Source organism: Phyllostomus hastatus, unplaced genomic scaffold (assembly GCF_019186645.2).
Source record: "Phyllostomus hastatus isolate PE091 unplaced genomic scaffold, TTU_PhHast_1.1 phas_scaffold_114, whole genome shotgun sequence".
Classification (NCBI taxonomy): Eukaryota; Metazoa; Chordata; class Mammalia; order Chiroptera; family Phyllostomidae; genus Phyllostomus; species Phyllostomus hastatus.
The window spans coordinates 9,510,500-9,533,396 of record NW_025334006.1 but is presented as its reverse complement, the minus strand read 5'-3'; the positions used below and the strand labels follow the sequence as shown (position 1 = coordinate 9,533,396).

Genomic DNA, 22,897 nt, shown 5'->3' with positions numbered 1-22,897 from the left:
ACTCTAACAACTATCAAGATTGTTGCCTAACACAAATTAAAATGACATATAACAGAATATCTTAAGTTCTGTGTAAACAGAATGCCCTCATTCTTTTAGGAAGCAGCTTTGTGGTGGTGTTTTTTGTTTATGTTAAAAGTATAAATCTATATTAATAAATAAAATGTTTATCTGAAAATCTGTTTTTCGTATTATTAATATATCTTGATCCTGATAAAGCTCTTTCAGTTTTACATATGAGAGAAAAAAACACATAACTCTGTAGTATTTTTAGTGATATAATGAAAACTAGACAACTTGAAGAGTGCTGGCTAGGTAGAACTCCCAGATCTGTCTGCCTCCTCGCATGAGAAGTGAGAGAAGTTGAAATGAAATAGGCTTCACAGAAGAACTCTTAATTTGATGTCAATTCTGCAACCCCAGAATTCACTGACAAAGAAATAATAAAGTCATCTTTTTCGAAGATTTTTGCAAGCTAGGCTAGCAGAATTTCTAAAATACTTCAGACCAGAGACCAGAGGATGGGCTTAATTGTGTTTCTCGAACTCAGCATGCATGGGAATCACCTGAGAGCCTGGCTTGTGTAAATGCAGGCTGTGCAGCAGTGAGGTCTGGAGTGGGACCTGAGATCCTGCCTTGTGGCAAGCTCCCGGGTGATGCCAAAGCTGCTGATTCCCAGACTACACTTAGAGTTTAAGGAGTTAAATCTTTTATGAAGAGTCTTTAAACAATAATGATTTTGCTAGTAGAAAATCAATTCTGCTTTTTACCACACTTGAATCCTATAAGATTCTTTTGTTCTTAGGAGGTTGTACATCTTTTGAGAATTTGTGTTAGAAGAGATTGAGGCAAAGATTATAAATATAGAAGAAATACCTCTGAAAAGACCAGTTCAGTATTATTGCTTAAAATTCACTCTTTTTTCCATTCTGTCTTCACTCTGCCCACTTCGAACTTTTTGTCCTCCTCTTACTCTCACTGGGGCGATATTTGTTGCTTCAGTATTCCCTTGGAATGGTGATGCAACAGGACAGTAATGCTTCCCAGTTTTCTAAGAAACCTTCAGGAACCTTCAGCACAACGATCACTTCATTAGGGAGAAGTTACTCACAGGGCTTGACATGTTTTACTTACACAACATTTATTAGGTTTCAATTTAGGTTTTTTGAGTGTTGCTTTGTTTTGTAAAAAGCATAGGTCTGGCCTTTTCTACTCAAAGAGTAGAAACATGTAAGTGGAACAAGTATAGTGTGATTTCACTTATATGAGCTATCTAGAATGGGCAAATTCATACAGACAGAAGGTAGAACAGAGGACACCAGGGGCTGGGGAAAGTAGAAATGGGGAGTTGTTGTTTAATGGGTACAGAGTTTCTGCTTTGGATGATGATGAATAAGTTCTGGAAATAGGGGTGATGGTCGTATAATATTATGAATGTACTTAATGCCACTGAATTTTGCATAGTAAAATGGTAAATTCACTCTGGCCGATGTGCCTTAGTTGGCTAGAGCATCATCCCGTAAACAGAAAGGTCGCAGGTTCAATTCCTGGTCAGTACACATGCCTGGGTTGCAGGTTCAGGAGGCAACTGATTGATGTTTCTCTCTCTCGTTGATATTTGTCTCTCTCATTCTCCCCCTCCCTTCCCCTCTGTCTAAAAATATCAATAAACATGCCCTTGGGTGAGGATATAAAAAATTTTTTTAATGGTAAATTTTATGTTACGTATATTTTACCCCAACTCAGAAAATATTTTAAAGAAGGGCTGGATAAAAACTAAGATTCTGCTCTGGCTGGTGTAGCTCAGTGGATTGAGTGCAGGCCTGTGAACCAAAGGGTTGCCAGTTCAATTCCCGGTCAGGGCACATGCCTAGCTTGCAGGCCAGGTCCCCACCTTGGGGGCATGTGAGAGGCAACCACACATTGATGTTTCTCTCCCTCTCTTTCTCCTTCCCCTGTCTCTAAAAAATAAATAAATGAAATCTTAAAAAAAAAAACAAAACCCTAAGATTCTATTTTAGTGGTCATCTGTCTTGGCTGCACAAGAGAATCACCTGGGGAACTTAAAATCCTACCTCCAGGCCACACTCTAGACCAATTAAATCAGAATCTTCAGAGATGAGATCCAGGCATCTGTAGTTTTAACCTCCCCCAGTGATTCCACTGTACAACCAACTTTGAGAATCACTGTGTGGGTAGCAGTTTGAAACCGCTTCTCCTTTCGGTAGTGTCCTGAATCTATATGCCAGGTAGGATTTCCTTACTCTCTGAAATTATTTAAAAATACTTATATATGTGATGCTACTCCACATTTTATAAATATTAGGTGGAAAGGGTGAGATTAAGAGAATGTAAAGGTAACAAAAATTGGATGTGTTCTTAAATAGAACATAGCTTATTTTGAGTAGAGTGAAAAATAAAAGTATATTCAGGAATACTAAGGGAAGGGGATAGGCTCATACACTTCATATTCAGGATACAACTAGACCAGGAGAAAATATTTGCAAATTATATGACAAAGAATTAATATCCAGAACAGATTTAATATTTTCTTCAAATTAAGAAAAAGGTAATTACGCCCTGGCTGATGTAGCTCAGTGGATTGAATGCAGGCTGCAAGCCAAAGGGTCGCTAGTTCGATTCCCAGTCAAGGCACATGCCCGGGTTGCAGGCCTGGGTGGGGGCCATGTGAAAAGCAACCACACATTGATGTTTCTCTCCTTCTCTTTCTCCCTCCCTTCCTCTCTCTCTAAAAATAAATAAAATATTTTTTAAAAGAAAGAAAAAGATAATTAGAAAAATAAGCAAAGCATCCTAACCAGTTTACAAAAGGAAAAACAGCCAGTAAACATATAAAAAGATTGTCAACCTCATTAGTAGTAAAAATTAAAATAAACAATTTCTCCCACATTTGATAAGCCAAAAAAAGAAAGCTTGATAATAATGAAATGTGAGGGAGGGTGTGAGGAAAAATGAGGATAGCCCTGCCCTGTTGGTGTGAGTCAGATTGGCGAAGTCTTTTTGGAAGATAGGTGGGCAGTATCTTCTAAAATGTTAAATGCACCCTGGCTGGTGTGGCTCAGTGGATTGAGTGCAGCCTGCAAACCAAAGGGTCACCAGGTTGATTCCCAGTCAGGGCACATGCCTGGGTTGCAGGCCAGGTCCCCAGTAGGGGGCATGAGAGAGGCAACCACACATTGATATTTCTCTCCCTCTTTCTCCCTCCCTCCCCCCTCTATAAATAAATAAATAAATAAACAAACAAACGAATAAATAAATAAATAAAAATCTTTTTAATAATGTTAAATGTGTATACCCTTGTTAACCAGCAGTTCTGCTTTTATGCTTGAGAAACACATTCTGCACACGTGTATGTACAAAGAAGTATGTATAAGCACTGTAAACAACCTAAATATCCGTAGAATGGTTTAATAAAATGGAAAATTCTATACCTTGGATACCAGGCAATTATTTTTTAATGAGATCATTCTAGTTGTACTACCATGAGAAAATCTCTGTGGTGATGTGTTGGGTGGGAAAAATTAGTTAAAGTAAAATGTGTACGATATGGTACCATTTGTGCTCTGGACAGGTGACCGGATTGGGAGAGGTTGGGTTGAAAAGAGGGCTTTGACTTTGTTATTTAAATTCCTGTACAAAAGAGTGCATCTGGGATAAGCTAGCCGAAATTGACCAGTCTGAGACTCTTTCAAAGAGAAGGCAGAATTTTAGGAGTATTTGATTAATGGGTGGGAGACAGTTTGACAGTTTGCTGGATGTGAAGGTAAGGACCAAAACTATTGTCTTGAAACAGGAGTCTCTAAATGAGTATCTTCATTGGCTGTCCCTTGCATTCTCTAAACTTATCTTTCCTTCCAAAGTTATTCTTCCCATGTTGCCATAAGAATGTGTTTTGCAGGAAAATGAGGTAGAGAAGCCAGTGTGTCTGCTGGCACTACTAGGGAATGCGGACACAGGATTGGCGTTTCTGATAAGGAAAGCCGTTTTCATTATCTCCCGTGAACTCAGGTCAGTGGTACAGACAATTCCAAATAGTGAGCAAAAAATCATTTTGCTTTTGCTCCCTAATGCCTTTAAATATTTATTTGACTATGGTTGGGTCTGTCAACCTGGAAGTTCATAATTTAAATGAAAATAATGAAGCCACAGCCTAAAAATTCTTCAGTTTTCCTTCTCTGCCACATTCCTGTTTTCCTGTAAGCTCTAGAAAACATCACCTTTCAACACGATTCGAGTTCAGCTGCCCTCTCCGTACATTTATTACATGTTCTTTGACCTCTTTGGGTGAGGTGGCGTTGGCAAACATTTTGATTTGAAAGGCTTTTTCTTGGTAACTGAGCCTTAATGGACATCAGGAGCCTCAGAATCCCTAGACCAGAGTACAGGCAGAACGAAGAGAGAACGAGAGGAGCATAGTAGTTGGGAGTGCGTAAAGGTAGTCAGTGTTGGACAGCAAAGAATTGGCTGAATTTACAAGTGGAAATTTCTAGGAGAGTAAGAATTACTGTCATTTTGGCCAGATTAAACTTTTTAGTGTTTTAGAAAACTTTTTTTTTTTTTTTAACCATCTGTGGTTTCCACATAATCTTTCCTTTTGACTGCCACTGGCATGAATTTGCTATCTTTTTTCTTTCGCCAAATGTGCCCTGGACAGTGGTGTTGTCTACTCTGCTGGTTTGGGTGGGTTTGCTGACGACGCTGGGCGCTGAAGCCCACCTAGAGCCCTAACATCAGAATGAGGGCCCGGAAAGCTGGTTGCGGCCCAATTAGAGGACAGCTGAGAGGGTAGGCTTTACCTTCGCTGATCCTGTTGATTGTCTCCCCTGCGGATTACACACAGACCTCCCTTAACAAGCACATTGAGTAGCTTGGGTTTCCAAAACTCTCCAGGACCAGTAATTAATCCAACTGGTAATGAGAGCACAGTGCTGAGTTCTGGAAAGGAATCATTTAACTCTTTCTCCACCGGAGAGCTCATTGCCCTTATTGAAAGTCCCCTTAGCCTTAGCATTGTTTACTTGGGATGGAACAGAGATAGTCTGATAGAAAATTGCCCTTTTCCCTGAAGTTAGATTATCTCTATGCATTTTTAATGTCCTTCATCCCCAAAGTGAACAGACTTGAAAAGTGAACTTTTATATTAGAAGGTGCTCCTACCTCTAATATAAAACCTCTTTTACTACCTCTTTTACTACCTCTTTTTTCAATGTAGGGGAAGTTTTGTACAGTTGATAATTAGTATTTTAAAAAGCTAAGATTTGCCTCTGAATAAGAACTTGTACCAACCGTTAATTTCACTCTGGTTCTATTTTTTATCTTAATGGGATTTTTGCCTGTGGACGTAACCTTCCCTCTCTGCTCCTTGTGTTTCTCCTGCCGTTCATATTAACCTCTACTCTCTCCTTCCTATAAGCTTGAAACATTTCCCACCCAGAGATTTCTAGCACACAAAACATCTTTGATGTTTTCTCTTTTCTCTAATTGTGGCTACACTTGAGTCCCATTTTTCGATGATTTCCATTAGTAATTTGCTTGTACACTTTTTTTTTTAATGCTCAAAGATACAGCAGAACAAATCACCTAAAGTACCATCTATGCATTGGGGTTGGTTGGTAATAGCTGGCTTCCTCAAGGCAAGGAATTGCCTTGGTTCTAGCTTGAATGGTTACTTTACTCCCTCTTGGTTCTAGCATTCTTTATTTCTCATTGGCAGTCATGTTTCCACAGATAGGTACCAAGTTATCCTTAGGCCCTCTTCTGCCACTAACTTAGGCCCTCTTTTTCCACTAACCCTGTCGTGAAAAACTAAGGATCATCTTAGTGCATATCACAGTGGATTTAGAAACCATTTTCAGAAAGTTGGTTATTTCTTTAAATTTGAAAAGATGGCTAATAACTGAAGTAATGATAATAATTAAACTAAAACTACCATTATTTCAAAGCCACTATGTATCATTGGCCATCTCTGATCCTTTCAGGGGACCTTGTATATTTGCCATTATCATTATTCTTTTGCAATTGACAAAACTAAGGTTCAGAGAAAATTGAGGTTCACAGTTAACTCTTGGAGTCTAGAGCTCGTGTTTTTACTGATGAATGCAAAAAGCTGACTCAAAAAGTAGTCGAGATACATTTCACACAGGATGCTGAGCACTAAGGAATGAGCAGCGGCACTGGAATTGCAGCGTGAGAAAGAAGTCCAGGGAGCGGAACACAGCAAAAGGCTTAGAAGCGGGAATGAGCTCAGCAGTTCGTAAGGTAGTGCAGACACTTGCCTAGTGAGGACCAAGGCTGCCTGGTAGGAATTAGCGGGCACCAGAGGGAGTGGGGGGCCAAATTGTGTGGGGCCAAAAGCGCTGGACAGAGGAGTCAAGTTTGGTTAATAGTGAAAGGCCATTTGAAGGGTTTTGAGCACTGGGGCTGTGTAACATTCAGAGAACCTACCTGTCAAGGACATGTATGATGAGGAAGAGTGAAGAGTTCCCCAGGAAAGCCAAATAGAAGGATCCACTAGCCTTGGGCTGTGGAGGTGGGACTGGAGAAGAAGGGATGAATACCACCGACATCTCACAGAAGAAGAATGGAACTTGCAGTGAGTGGCTAGATGGGTGTTGAAGGAAAAATGTTAAGCGGTCATTTTGAGCCTGGGTGTCTGGGGAAGGGAGGTGGGGTTCTCCTGGCAAAGACAAAGACGTTGAGAAGACAGGTAGTTGGAGAGAGGCGGGTGGAAGGTTTAAGTGAATAGGCTGGTGCTGCGCCCACACTTCAAGTAACTTAGCAGTGAGCTCTTGAAACCCAGCCGAAGACCTGGGGTGAGGAGAGAGCCAAAGCGAGACTGAGAGGCCAGAAGGGTGTTCACAGCCAGGTGCCAGGGTGACCCAGAACTGAGGAGCGTGGGAAACTGTTGGTGCAGATGGCCGGGGGGTCAGAAACTGGGAAAACCATCAGTAGTGGAGAATTCACGGGGTTCCAAGTAGGATTTGGTCACTCTTGTCAGCCACATGTTTTCAACCGCGCGATTCTGGACACTTCAGTCTTTTGTTAGTTTAGAGATGTTTAGCCTTCTTATTTCATTAACTCCAGACTCTACTTAGTGTGGACATAAAGAACTCTCCTCTTGGAGACTGTTATTGGGATGAAAAGGTAGGGGAGACTTATAAAATCTGTGGTATCAGTTAATTTTGTTTTTGCATCTGCGAAAACCATTTTTTTATATATATGAAGAAATGTAAATATTGTGTGTCAGAGTTAAGTCTTTTCCTTCTCTATCTGAGACTAGAAAAAGACACACTCCCAGGAAGCCAGGATAAAGGGAAAAATGACTTTGAGATGCACTTTCTTAAAATAACTGAAGGAGTGACCTCATGAGCCAGCTGATAGCCTGCGTTTGCAAATGGATACGTGCCTGTTAGCCTGCTGCCTGATGCCGCAGAGCCGAATATATGTGGAGTGTATTATATCATATCCTGGAGGCAGGAGACCGTCTGGGGGAGGGGGACTTAGAAAGAGAGGTGAAACGGCAGGCTTGGCACAAGAATTAGCCATGTAAATGCTGTCAACTGTAGTTTACTAGGTAAACATTGCTGATTTGGATTCATGGTTCCCTATTATGTGGCAATATGTATCATTTTCTGGTAAAATAATATGTAAATAAGGACACTTGATCTTTAAATAGTCTCTTCAATATAAAAGTGTTGCGCTCATCTCTCATTAATACTTTAATATTCCCAGTTCTGGTTTTTTCTTTTTCTGTTTTACAACTACAAGCTCATGTCCTTGGGTCTGACTCATTCATTGCTAAAGTCATCCTCTCCTTTCGGTCTTAAGTGGTAGAGGCCGTGTGGACGTGTCCGTAGCTGGACAGCAGGGCTTATCTCTGGAGCGCTGTATCTCTGGAACGTCCAGGGTATAAGGAAGGCAGGTCTGGGTAGGAAGATCGTTACTTGATAAACTGCTTCCCTTGCCGGAAATCATTGTCAGCAATTAAAACATTCACAGGGTGGTTACTGTACCAGGAGCCAAAGAATGGCAGCTGCCGCTGGCTTTCCACCTGTTTGCTCTGGATTCGGTTTGTGACGTAAGCCCGAACGAAGTCTGTCATGTTTTTAGGGCATACACACTTCCCTGTCTCTCCATGTCACACTCATAGACATTGGCTCGCTTACTCGAAACTTCCTGGAATTTTAGGGCTGTTTTCCCTTTTCATTAAGTAAAGCCTAATTATTTTCATATATTTTGTAACCAACCACTTAATTTTTTTTAATCTTCACCCAAGGACATGTTTCCATTGCTTTCTAGAGAGGGAGAGAAACATTGATGTGAGAGAGAAACGTCAGTTGGTTGTCTTCTTTATGCATCCCAGCTTCTTTATGCATCCCAGCCAGGGACCGAACCCACAGCCTAGGCGTGTGCCTTGTCCCAGGGATCGAGCCAGCAACCTTGGTGCGTGGAACAACACTCCAGCAAAGCCACGTGGCCAGGACTGAATTCTCTGATTTTTATAGTGGTCTTTCAGTTGATTCTCTGGGTTTTCCAGGCACACAGTAATTTTATCTACATAATGATTTACGTGCTGCAGACCTCCTACGGCCCTCTTCTCCAGTTGCCCTGGTTACTACCTCCAGAACAGTGTTGAAAACACGGTGACTTTGTTGGACACCTTAAATGTGCAGAAGCTGTAGAAGGGAAATAAATTATAAGGTTGGTAGTGTCTTAGGAGGCAGAAAGCAAACTTAGACGCAAGTATTCTTAATCTTATAAGAACACGTGTATGAGGTACAGCTTAAGGTTTTCTTTACCAACACATGCATAATTCTCATTCAATCTCTCATGGAGCTGTAGTAATGTGTGGGAAACAGCAGGCTCATCAGTCATGTTTTGGAACTCGGCCCTCCAGGAAGGCTCTCGGTGTGACAACCACAGGATTTGGTGGAAGACAGAAACACATCCTAGATATCTTTCAAGACTATTGCTGACCACACTCTTGTCTTTCAGGCCCAGCTTCGGGCGTTTATTCCGGAGATGCTCAAGTACTCCACGGGTCGGGGGAAACCAGGCTGGGGCAAAGAAAGCTGCAAGCCCATCTGGTGGCCTGAAGATATCCCATGGGCAAACGTCCGAAGCGATGTTCGCACAGAAGAGCAAAAACAGAGGGTGAGTGTTCCTCTGGCCTGAGGTGCCTGTCGCTTTTCCATTCTGAATTAGCCCCCTTGATTTCTGTCTTTCCACTTCTTGTGCTGAGAAGTCTAGGAACAATTGTGTGATAGTCAAACCTGTCCCCCAAAAGAAGCTTGATATCCTCAGATTGACAGCCTTTTCCAATCATCACTCCATTGCTGTCAAGACTTGGGATGAGTCCGTGATCTTACACTTCCCTCTGCATGGCTGCCTTCTGGAGCAGTTTTAATTTTATGAGGTGCTTGGAAAAACTGGAGAAACTCACAGTCAAATTAGTAATCACTTTGAAAACCTAAAAATATCTTTATTTCTGCTTAGGAAGAATCACTGTTGAAAAATATAAATATGGAATTAGATATAAAGTTGGCCAAGTCGGCAGATAGAAAGGAAGAAAGACTAAACTGGATCATCCCTTTTTATGAATATTTGTTTTCAGCTAGCTTAGAAGTTTATTGAGAATTTTAATTTAAAAATCTTAAGAAAAGAGTAACCTTTTGTGAGAAGTTAAGAGTTGTCCTGAGACCCTGGCTGGATAGCTCAGTAGGTTTTATCCTGATACGCCAGGGTTGCAGGTTCGATGCCCAGTTGGGCCATGTACAAGAGTCAACCAATGAAGGCATGGATGGGTAGAGCAACAAATTGATGTTTCTCTCTCTAAAAATCAGTAAGTTTAAAAATATTAATAAGAGTTGGCTTCAGGTTTGAATAAAGTATTTAAATCCAAAAGAGGGGAATTGTTGATAGTGGGTTGACCAAAAAGTTTATTTGTTTTTTTCCATGAGATGGCTATAGTAGCACTTAGCAGTATTTAACTTCATTCGAAACAGTTTTGTTAGATTGTATTGTGACAGCTGTCATATCAGCGTGCATTTAAAAATAAAAACATCAAAATTGGTGAATTTTTGTGTAGCCATTTTAATGTTGAAGATGGAAGAAAATATGCAACATTTTCCGCATATTATGCTTTTATTGTTTCAAGAAAAGTCAAAATGCAGCTGAAATGCAAAAAAAAAAGATTTGTGCAGTGTATGGAGAAGGCACTATGACTGATCGAATGTGTCCAAAGTCGTTTGTGAAGTTTGTGCTGGGGATTTCTTGCTTGACGATGCTCCATGGTCAAGTAGACCAGGTGAAGTTGATAGTGATCAAATAGAGACATTAATTGAGAACAGTCAATGTTATACCACTCCGGAGATAGCTGACATACTCAAAATTTCCAAATCAATAAAGTTGGTGAACATGAAAACTATGTCTTTTATTTTACGGAAGAACACTAAATGGACTTTTTAGCCAACCCAGCACTTGGTACTGAGTTTCTTTGTGCCAGAATCAGTCTTTCGGAAATAGTCCTAAGATTTACTCTGTGTGAGGTTTGGTTTGTTTTGATAAATGATCAGCTGCTTATTCCATAGTGGGACTGAATAACCAACATTCTTTGAGACTTAAAGTGCTTTTCTGGTCTTTTGGTGACAGGTTTCATGGACCCAAGCACTACGGACCATAGTTAAAAACTGTTACAAACAGCATGGGCGGGAGGACCTTCTGTACGCATTTGAGGATCAGCAAACGCAAACACAGGCCACCACCACACACAGTATAGCCCACCTCGTCCCGTCACAGACCGTAGTCCAGACCTTTAGCAACCCTGACGGCACTGTCTCACTCATCCAGGTGAGTACACCTCGTGGTTACTGAGTGCGGTTTCTGAGGTAGGTGAGTGGGCACCTCACCTCAGAGTGGAGAGTGTTTTCTTTATGCAGACTCCTGTATGAACTTTATATAGTTCCCCAAGATCTGCCTACCTAAAATTGATTTTTAAGTAATATTTTAATTGTTCTTTAAATATTGCTAAATATTGCCAAATACAGAGCTATCAATAGCTTTTCTGGGCATTTTCAAAATAACATTATAAAAATGACTTTTTAAAATATAACCATTCCCCTTTGTCAACAACCAGGATATATTCCTTCGGAATTATCTCTTCTGAGGTAAAATGAGATTTGTTAGCAGATAGGGAACCTCTAAAACTCTAATTGAAGCAAGAATGAAAAGTTGGTTGACTGACACGGGCACTGGTGGTAAAATGTGATCGCTTCTAATACTCATTTAGTTGGTTGAAGTAAAACTCTGAAACTCACGTGCCTGAGATACGATTTTATAACTCATTTCACATTACAAAGCATATTCATCATGATTTGTGCTGAATTTGAGATTAAATGAATCTTAACCTCAGAGTAAAGGAGAAGTAGACGGATTCATCCACTGACACTTCACTGCTGTCCATACGTTTCTTTAGGTTGGTACAGGGGCAACGGTAGCCACATTGGCTGACGCTTCAGAACTGCCAACCACAGTCACGGTTGCACAAGTGAATTACTCTGCTGTGGCAGATGGAGAGGTAAGAAACGGGATTCTGTCTGCACCTGCTTAAATACTGGAATGTATAGTTGAGTGGGGAGTGAGGGTCTAGAGGTGAAGAGATTATAAGTAGCCTCCACATTGTAGCATTATTTTATGTACACAGTTTACACAGTATTTTTTATGTTGTGTTGATTAACTGTAACAGGTGAAATTCATGGATCTTTATGATTTAGACCTAGCTGTTAGGAATTTACAATTTTACATTTGCAGTATATCATTTTGTATAACATTCTATAAAAAGGGATTATCCATTTAATACTTTTATGCTGTGTATCCCAAAGAATTTAATCTTGGGGCTTTATGAAAAAAAATTAGATCGTTAAAAGTAGAGCTGACTAAAAAGCATTCTTTGAAGGGTTAAATATATTTGTAAATCAGTAGACATGATCCATTACATTTTAGACATGCATTTGAAAAGGCTTCACAAGAAAATCCTTCCCTGCCAAAATTGAGGTACTTGTAGGATATTAACTTTTACGGAGTGCTTGATAAACTGAGTACTCAACCCTCTGAAGCACAGGCTCTCCTGTCATCTTTACTTTATAGATGAGAAAGCTGAGACACGTAGAGTTTAGGAGACTTGCCCAGAGTCCCAGGGTAAGTGTTAAAACTGGGTAATGCCTTATCCAGGGTCTGAGCTCTGAGCCATCAGTGACATTTAGGAAAGGGTTCATTAAGTCACTGGGGGCTTTTTCCCCAGAGCATGCTATATTCCTGCAGTTTGAAAAATAGCCAAAATAGCCAACACATGTCAAAGAGAAGTGTCAGAAATAAAGCTAAAATTATCTCACTCTTGTTCAAAACCACGGAGCGTTTGTACTCAGAATAGCCCAAAGTCACTTTTGTTTGTGTATCTCAGGAAAGGGAGAGACCCGATGAGGGCCTGATGGCTAGTGAGATGGGGAGAAACACAGCCAAGCTCCTCAGTCAGCCAGCACTTGAGCCAGCACTTGAGCCCCTGATGTGGTGCAACCGATGTGCTGATGTACACGGGAGTCCCGCTCTAAAGGGGCTCCTGTCTGGTGGGGGTGGGAAATGGCTGCGTAAATGAGCTGTGGTCCAGGCTGTAAGCGATGCTGAATCCAGGAAGGTTTGGGGCAGGAAATAGCTTTGGTTTTTTTTCAGTGTAGAAGGGGAAAGGGCAACAGGATATCTACTTTGATAAATTTGTAAACATTATGAAGAAGTATGAATTAGCTAAAGGGAAAATTCATTAGTTCCCAAACACTACAACTAAAGCACACTTCTTGAAGTGTGAAAGAGGTAGAAGATGACAGCTGAGGGTGGAGGGATTGAGCAAAAAGGACCATGGACGACATGTACCAGTGTGGTGATTGGGGGAGGGAGGGATAAGGAACTAAATGTAATGGGGAAAAATACAATTTAGATAAACAAACAAATAAATGTAAAAAAAAAAGAGGTAGAGAAGACCTTGGTGAATACATTTACAAGATTTGTTACTTTTTGACTTAGTCAAAGTTAACAGCTATATCTTCCTACTGAATGTTTCCTGGTACTTTTTAAAGAAAGTACTGTATTTTTGGACCATAAGATGCACCTAGGTTTTAGAGGAAGGAAAATAGGGAAAAAATTTTTGAAGCAAAAAATGTGGTAAAATATTTAATAACATAAGTAACATAATATTTCACCAATGTAAATGTAAACAAAACTCAACAGCAGCATTAGCAACCATTATTCCTCCCAAATTTCGGGGCCAGCTGGGAGGAATATATCTTATATTTCAAAAAATATAATAGCTGTGTTTCTTATATACTTCTCTAGAATCTAATTCTTTAAAACCCATTTTACTAAATAACTTCACATATTCTGAGGTAGTTAATGTATTCAAAAATTCATGGAAAATATGATACCCAAAGTCAGATTTAAAAAAATTCTAACTCTTCCCACACTTCCATTAAAACAAAAAAGATGTGAAGAGAAGCATAGATTATCTCAGAAAGTGACAGAACATTTTAGATTTTATAGTATACTTCCATTTGCCTTCTGATTTCTCCTGGATGTTGACATGGTTGTTGGCATTTTAGTTTTGAGCCTTAAGAACTGTAATTAGTCAAAACATCTCACCGACTTGAGGCAAGTAAGACCACGCCAAGCCAGTGAACGTCACATCAGGTGGCTCAGTGAAAACAGTCTGCTGCCTCGTGTTTAGCATCTTTTCTCCCAAAACATGGGAGCCCTTGACAAAAAGAACGATGCCCATACCGTTAGAAGGTGCAAGGTCATGTTGTTAGCACAGCCTTGCCAGCGAGAGTGCGTGTCATTAGAGCACACTGCCCTTGGTGTCTGGTCGGTTCCATGTGGTCACATTTAGCCCAGACAGAGGGGTTATTTGGGGGCCTGTCTCTTCTGGTAAAATACGGTCTCCCAAATCCAAACAACGGTCTCTAACCTCAGGCAACTTAAAACTAAGGACACAGAACAAGGTACATAGGCCTTTTGAAATGAACAAAAAAAGAATTTCAAAATAATATGAAATAAACTATGTATGTTGATTTCAAAATATTTATACAATTTCCATTCTGATGGCATATTTATAAATACAAATGGGTTTGAGAATTTATTCTGTTGTATGATTTAAGATGTATTGGTGGTATTAATTGCATTAAGTGTCAGAAAAGTCTGTTAAAAGGAAAAAACAAAGTACAAAAACATTAGAGGCATGAATTTTAAACCGAACCATCAACACATGTAACAAGTAGCACATGTTTTGAAGTAGCACAACTTACTGTAGGTGGGGTTTTTTAATGAATATCAATTCATCTGAAATACAGGTAGGCCAAAAAACAAGTAGTTAGATATTAATGAAGGACTATGTTCCTCGTGTATGCATTCAGCACACACTTTCTTTGCCAGGCACTGTAGATGCAGAGAAATAAAGGCTGCCCTTGCTCTTCAGGAGCACACCGGCGGGTGATAGAGAGAAACACACCATAGGACCACAGCAGTGAGAGAAGGGTCCTGTGGAAGCAAGCCGGGGTGGGGGGGGGCGGGCGGGGCTGTGGAACGTGAAGGAGAGGCGCCGAGCCTTGGGCTGCAGGGGAGTGATGTCGTCTTGGCTCCTTCAGTCTCCCCTGAGCTCAGACACTAGAAGGATGGACGACAGGAAGGAAGGCTGGAAGGCTGGGAGTTGCATTCTTATTGAATGGAGCGGCAGGTGCAGTGCATCCCATTGTGACAGTGTGACAGCGCCACACGCCGGTGGTCCCCATGTAGCTAGAGGGGGGGTGAGAGTAGCCACAGTTTAAAGGCCTCACTGTAGCTGGTCTCTTTCAGAAAAGCATAGACGCTAACTATACATCTTCTGAATATCTTTTCCTCCTAGGGCTTGTGGCCCTTTCTCTGGGACATGGTGACATCCAGGAGTAGATAACCGCACAGATGGAAAGGGGGAGCAACAGGAGCCCGAGCAAATACAACTAAAGCACTGAGACTCAAAAATAGGAATTCCAAAGAAGTGTTAATACCTAAGCTGATTTATCACCTGCTATTTTTTTTAACAGAAATCTTTTTGTCTGCTTATTTTCCTACTTCCTCTCCACCCTTTACCAACATCCATTAATCTTTCATGACTACAATTTAACTTCCTTAAAGTATACTGTATATGGCAACATTTTAGTGCCATTTTCTCTACATATATAGTTGTAACTAAATGTCTGTATCTTAGACCCTGGCTGGGTAGCTCAGTTGATTAGAGCATTGTCCTGATATGCTAAGGTTGCAGTGGGTTCGATCCCTGGTCAGGCCACAAGCAAGAAGGAACCAATGAACACATCAATAAGTGGAACAACAAATAGATGTTTCTCTTTCTTGTGCGTGCTCTCTCTCTAAAATCAATAAATATTTTAAAAAATTAAATGTCTACATATTAAGTTGCTGCCATTGGAGTATAAAGTACTTGGGAGGGCTGCCCCAGGCCAGCTCAGCAGTGGGATGGGCAAAAATATTGAGGGGCAGCTCTAGAAAGAGGAAGACTTTTAACGGCAAAAGGTAACAGGGCTGGCCAGCTTGCACTGACTTTTTGAGTGGAATCACTGAGCATCTACAAATGGGCAGTGTAACCTGCCTGTAAAGTGACATTGTTTGAGTTCCTTAGTGGGCAACTTGGCAGCTGCAAGGGAAGGAAACAGGATGTCTCTGCCTCTTAGGGATGAGCCCCGAAGGCTTGCTGACTCAATCCATGCCTGTGAGAGCCCAGGGCAACTACTAAGGTGGCTCAAAAGAATCTCATCCTCTGGGAGGCTTTCAACAAACATTCTGAGAAGTGGTGTGATAACCTAAGTATGGTAATAGGACCAAAGCAGGAGGTATTTTAAATATCTGCCTCTCCTAGAGATTGTATACTTTCTTTAGGACACGGGAACACATGGGCTCAAGCTAACCATATACTTGGCCCCAGAGATGTGACGCTGGGACAGCGGGAGTTCCAATAAGCACAGCTAACATCCCAAGGACTCGAGTCCATAGAAACATTCCACCTGAGCTGATTGATTTGTCACCTCCCATATTTTGGAATAGAAAGTGCTTTCCTTGCACTGCTGCTTTTTGTCTTCTAAGGAGGATAATCAGCCAGTGATTGTTGAGCAAAATGGACTGAAATAGTAGGATTTAGGGATCCAGAACTGAGAAGCCTCTAAATGCAAAGCATTGTACTAAAATAACTGGTCCTCAACAAGGAGCACCCCACACACACGCCCCTCAGAGAGGATATCTGGCAGTGTCTGAAGACATTTTTGATCATCATAACTGGGGAGAGTGCTTTTAGCACCCAACAGAAAGAAGCTGGGGGTGCTGCTGCTGCTAAACATCTGCAATGTCTTCGTTGCAGACAGCCGCCTGCAACGAAGGATTGTCTGGTCCGAGTGTCAATAGTGCGCTCTTGAGAAACCCTGTGCTAGATCTAGCAAAGCTCAATTCTGGTCTGCGCTGTCACCAGACAACGTGTTTCACTTTGTTTCTTCACAGTTCTGACTCACTAAAAGGAAAACAGGTTTTGCTACATTAAATTACTTAACTGAATTTGGCAGTTTCCATCAAAAAGAAAAATACAGAACCACTTTGATATACAATTTCACCTGTAGAAATTTACTCTATAAATACACTCACATAAAATATACAAAGTAGTGTTTGCAGCTATTCATCACAGTACTGTTTATAATAGCAGAAGACTGGACACTACCTCAATGCCCATTACAAGATGGCTGGTTAAATAAATCATGATGTATCTGTATAATACAAGGCTGTGCAGCCATTATTATGAACCATGAATGAATGAAGTAGTTTCATATGTTCCAAAATGGAATCATTTAAAAGACATATTGTTTGTGAAAAAAGCAAGGTACAAAAGGATATGTAGAAGATGCTGTCATTTTTATTTTCTGAAAGAAAGGAGTAGAAAGGGGGAAGTAGGAGTGTATATATGTAAATATACTTGTACTTTACATAGAAAAAGTAGGTAACAGTAGTGGCCTTTGGGCAAAGGGTCTAGAGTGCTGGCATAATATTCCCTTTGGTACAGTTTGAATTTCTTTTGTCATTACATTTATGGTCTAAATGAAAAATTTTGAGTAGGTAACAAATTGATAAGGCTCAGCTATTTCAAAAATCATTTAAAAGTATAGAGTAGAAAATCTTGCTTTCTGTCTCCTACTTAAGCTACTCCCACAGCCGCACTGTACCCCACCCCACCTCAGCTCACAACTAAGGAAAATATTTTTGGTGGTTTCTTCCAGAATTTCTTTACGAAAATACAAGCAATTTCAAATACATATTCTAATTCCCCTCTTCACACAAAAGATAGCATACTTAATCCCTGTTCTGTACATTGTCAGCCACGTTAATTTAAAAGTGTATATGTGTATTTGGCTGAACACGTAGCAGTTTATTAGAAAAATGACTGAAGCTTCATAATCTTTTTTTTATTTTGATTCTTTACCATCCTGTCCTCTCTGCTTCAGGTAGAACAAAATTGGGCCACGTTACAAGGAGGCGAGATGACCATCCAGACGACGCAAGCGTCCGAGGCCACCCAGGCAGTGGCATCGCTGGCAGAGGCCGCGGTGGCAGCTTCTCAGGAGATGCAGCAGGGAGCTACGGTCACCATGGCACTCAACAGGTGGAGGCAGGGCTGGGGAGAACAAGTGAGGGTGGCCGCCCGTCCCTCCATACTGGTCCTAGAACAGAGTTGTACCTCAGTTTGTCACAATTGGCAGTTGGAGCTTAATACTCTGAGTGCTTAGGATATTGTAAGTTGACTTCTCATTGGCCCTCATGCACCCCATTCCCACCCCACCCCTGCACTCCCCAGCAACCAGTCCAGCGTCTCTGACTTCTGGCTCAAGCCTGCTGGGACACGCGCGGGTCCCTTTTGCTTTATCCCACTCTGTGCCTGTTAATAGACCAAGAGCAGCAAGGTTTGAGAACTTGTTTTCAAAGGGTCTAAAGGATATAATTAATACCAAATCAAGAAGCTTCAGGAGTGATTTTCCTTTTATACTACAAAAGAAACTGGTTTTTGTTAGGGGTATTAATCCATGTTTTAGCTGGTTGAGAGCTGATTTTACTGACTTTTTCAGGAAATGTGTTTTCCTTGCTTATCAATGACAAAATGAGTTTGTGTTACTGGGAAAAATAATTGATTTTTTTTCTTCAGGTATGTTTATGAAGGGTGCTCCAGAATGGGATACTCTAGTAAGGGGTAGTTTCTGAAATGAAATTGTCTTGTTCCCTGCTTGGTTCCTTCTGTTGGTTATTGGCATTCCATGTCATTCTTTTTCTTCATTGCTGACATAATTTTATCTTGAATGAACTCAGACGTTTTAGCTAATAGTTAAGAGTGTGGGTCTTGAAGCCAGACTCCCTGGGTTTGACCCCTAGCTCTGTCCTTAGTAGCTGTTTGAGGTGGGTGACTGACTTGAACCCAGGGCCCGGACTTTCCACTTCTGTCAGATGGGGGTGATTCCAGTGCCCAACTTGGAGGGCGTCGTGAGAGCTGAAAGTCAATGCACGTAAGGCCCTCAGGTCAGCTCCTGGCATGTGGTAGCACGGCCGTCATCCTCGTGTACAGCAGCAGTTAGTCTTTGGCAGTCACTGAACTTCCTGTGACGTCCCAGCACTCTGCTAGATCGGGCCGTAGGTGAAGAGTGCTCTCAGATACAATGTCGGCCCTCAGCGAGGCTATACTATTGGGGAGATTGATTTAAGCAAAACAATATTACTTAAAAAGCAAGCAGTATTACTTGGAGTGCAATTCACTCTTGAGTTGTGAACATCATAGAAATTCAGAGGAGGGGGATCACCTCTTCCAAAATATAAAAATCAGCTGAAGTTTAGGTTGGTGGGGAGAGAACTAGAAAGCCTTGATAGGCGTGTGTACAAATGCTTTCCACAAGGCTGGACAGTGAGGTGGCTGAGGAAGGCTCGGAGTCACATAGATTCAGGTCTGAATCCCAGCTCTGCCACTTACTAGCCACTTGATCTAGAGAAATTTAACTCCTGAGTTTTGTTTAGTCTCCTCGTAGTTACAGTAAGAATGATTTCATTGCATAGAATCAAAAAAAGATTTGATGAGCTAATGTATATAAAACTCTCAGCTAAGTGTTCAGGCCATAATTAGCACCTCAGGACTGATTTGGAAGGAAGCATGGCCAGGACTCTGAGGTTGATTAGGTACAGAAAACTGTCACACACACCCTTGTCCTCGCAGAGTCACCCATGGAGTGTGTGAGTGAGCTGGAATTGACGCTTGTTTCTTAGCCCACTGAACCAATGTGCGTTTCAGTAACATGAAAGGCTTGTTTTATTCCTTACACTTGGCCCAATCGCACCCCTTCCTTTGAGAGAGGACGCACAGGTAAACTTCTGGAAAACCACGGCCAGAGTGAGAACCTCCCCCTCTTCAGCTCAGTAAGTCCTTACTGTAGCATGGGGCCTAACTAGCCACCAGTGAAAACCAGCAAAACTTGGTTTCATTGAGCCAGCACTGTGGCTATTCTCGTGAAGTGTGAGTATCCTGGGAGCCCTGTATATTGTGGAAAATGTGAGGTGTGTTCTGGCTCCCTTCAGTGTAAGGACCAGGGCTTATTTCTAAAGGCAACGAGGGTAATGGTTTCCCCTGAGGGCTTGTTAACCAACTCAGATGCAGCTGAGGTGGCTGGAGTGTTTACTCTAAAGGAAGGAGAATGTGGTTCGGTGTGGCGTGTAGGAGAAGTAGGGAGATGTTGAAACCTCGTTGCAATCAAGTAGCTCCACACCCCTGTGAGTGCTGGGGATGGCATGTTGCGGCCTTTGCTGGGGGTGAAGAAACCGAGCTTGACAGCGAAGACTAGGCCATTGCAGGCTGTTAGGGGCACACCAGGGGCTTTCTGATTCTAAGAGGCGACTCACTGTCTAATGCCAGGAGGACTAGACGGAAGACACAAGCCTCCGTGTTTGCTTCTGTGTGGGATGAGACGAATCCCGGCCTCCACAGAGTTTGTTGCTGGAAGTCATCTCACTGATAAATACACTAAGAATTCCGGTCTTTGTTCCTATAGTAACAGCGATTTCATAGAGCTGCTCCCTTCCAACCTGTGTTTCAGGTGCAGATGGGACAAGCATGGCTCTCTAATAATCACCTGCACCTCTGCTGCACTGTAAACAGCAGATGTGGGTGCAGAGAGAGAAGAGAGAGGCGAGCGGCATGGAATGGCAGGTGGGAAGAAGGCAGAAGGGCGCCTTCGAGTATTAGATGTGCAAAGGAGATCAGGACAGATGCAGGACAGACCTGTTTTTCAACCATGTTGTTAAAAGAGTTTCGTGTAGCAAGTCAGAACAAGGACCCTGAGCTCAGACAGCCTTTAGCCCACCCGGCGTTATAATAAGCCAGAGAGGCTGTGGAGAAATTTTCATTAAAATATTTGGAAACTAGTTAAATTTTAATTATTTTCCAAATAGCATTGGCCAGTGTGGCTCAGTTGGTTGGGGCGTCATCCTGTAAACTAAATGGTGGAGGGTTTAGTTCCCGCTCAGGGCACACACCCTGGTTGCAGGTTCAGTCCCCGGTCAGGGCATGTACAAGAAGGCAACCAGCCTGTGTTTCTCTCTCTCCTTTCTCTTCCATCCTCTCTCTCTAAAGACAATAAAAAAATAATTACTATTTTCCAAATACATAATAAATCCGCACTTTTAAGAAGGAAATGGAGAGAAAATCAAAGTGAACAAGTAAAGAACAGAACATCCCAGCTCCAGAAAAGAAAAAAAAAGAAGGGAAAGTAGAGCTATTCAGCTGGAACAACCAGAGAGGAAAGGAAGTGGAACCATTGGGTTGTTGCAACATAGTGATTAATTTTAAGTTTCAGTTTGTTGGGTAAGCTGCCCTAGACTTGTATTCCCTTTTTATTTATTTATTTATTTATTTATTTTTAGAGAGGGAAGGGAGGGAGAAAGAGAGAGAGAGAGAGAGAAACATCTATGTGCAGTTGCTAGGGGCCGTGGCCTGCAACCCAGGCATATGCCCTGACTGGGAATCGAACCTGCGATGCTTTGGTTCGCAGCCTGCGCTCAATCCACTGAGCTACGCCAGCCAGGGCTTGTATTCCCTATTGAACAGGTCATTCTGCAAAGTCCGTACAATCCTTGCAGCTAGAGATACATGAGAAGTACTTGAGGACTGAATTCACAGGTGCCCTAGTGGAAGTTTGCAGGTGTCGTTGACCCGGAGACGGTTTCTGCTGGGCCTGCTGTGTGCAGTGAGTGCTGTGGCTCAGCACTGTGGGGATGCGAATGCTTACGCTGATTCCTCTTCCCAAGGAACTTACAGTTGCTGTTCTTTCAGTGTGGAGAAACTTCGCTTAAATGAGAAGTGAATCATATTTTTGAAGAAAAAAATTACTATTTAAGTGGAAATACTATTGAATTAAAATTAGAGATATTACTAAAATAAAATGTAGCTTTAAGATATGGACTGCTATTTATTTGCCAGTAAAATGGGATGGGCGGCCCAGGTCAGACATCCTCCCTGGAAATGGAGGGCAGGGCTGGGAGCCGCTGCTTTGTCTTGTGGGTAAGGTTGGACACTTGCAGATAAAAAGTTGATGAAAAGTTCTCATTTGTAACTGTTTGGGAAATGACTTCAGTCAAAAAGTTGTGAAGTAGTAGCTGAAAGACATCTTAATCCCTATTCACCTTTTAAGTGAAGGTAGTCTTTTTCTAGTGCTACAGTCTGATCATTTTTTACGAAGTTTAGGGTAAGTGTTCAGAATGGATTTGGAACCGGGCCTGCTGACCATGGGTGTCACCGCTGTGTTTATGCCCTGCGTAGAGCATCCGAGCATCCGTCCCCTGCTGCTCACCGCTGGCCCTCATCCCCATCAAACCCTCATCCCTGGCATCCCAGGTTGCTCAGGTGGTGGGTCGTTCACACCTTTTCTTCTGTGTTAACTTTTTTTGTTTTTTTGAGAGCACGTTTACTAAAGCTGGGGCCAGTGAAACAAGGAAGGACTTCAGATAGAAGAAGCAACAGGAGAGCCTGGGCAGGGCTGCGCTGGCCTACCGAGAAGTAAACGTCAGTGACAGAAGCGAGCCGAGGCGGGCCGCTGTTGGCTTACTGAAACGGCAGAGAAAAGGGGGCCTCGCATTGCAGACAGGTTCAGGGGGTAGGCCCGGGACAAGCTGCCACTGCCCACTGCTCCCCTGGCTGCAGTCTCGTGGGGACCCTTAGAGTTTAGGAGAGAAAGTGCAGATGCACGCCTGTGGGGGAAGGAAGGCATGGGCATGCTCCTGAGAGAGAGAGTGTGCCTACATTAACATGTTTTAGAAAGGTATGAAAGAAAATTACTTTAAATATTTAGAGCCAAATAAATAAATATTCAGGCAAAATTAAATAGGTGTGATTGGCTACAGGTAGACGTGTGTGTCAGGTCTTGGGTAGCGCCCTCCCCATCGTTGCCTGTGAACTCCCGAGCTAACAGCATGCGTCCAGGGTGCACATGAGTGGCAAGGCGTTGCCTCTGATGGTCGTGAAGTGAGATCATTGTAACACGCGATTGAACACCGGGCAGTGAGCAGCGGCTGAGGTGCCCTGTGAACAAAGGTCCTATTTCCATACAGACGGTTCTCATCTACAGCTGCCTTCACAGTACCACAGAGCTGCAGCTCCTTCCAGAGAATATACTTCTCAGCTTTCCCTGAGGCTCAGGCCAGAGTGCTAATACTGTCAAGCCAGATGGTAGTGTTATTTGACACAAGTTTTTTAGAAAAATATTGAAATTAATGATACTAA

At 42.1% G+C, this 22,897-nt stretch overlaps 1 protein-coding gene across 2 annotated transcripts in view; it reads left to right on the top strand.

The window, feature by feature from the left end:
- Positions 1 to 22,897, top strand: part of NRF1 (nuclear respiratory factor 1) — a 125,822-nt gene that overhangs the window by 74,225 nt on the left and 28,700 nt on the right. For both annotated transcript variants that reach the window (XM_045855730.1, XM_045855731.1), the window contains exons 6-9: positions 9,016 to 9,174; positions 10,672 to 10,869; positions 11,495 to 11,596; positions 17,595 to 17,752. In XM_045855730.1, the coding sequence (XP_045711686.1) occupies positions 9,016 to 9,174; positions 10,672 to 10,869; positions 11,495 to 11,596; positions 17,595 to 17,752 (617 nt within the window). The remainder of the gene's footprint in view (positions 1 to 9,015; positions 9,175 to 10,671; positions 10,870 to 11,494; positions 11,597 to 17,594; positions 17,753 to 22,897) is intronic.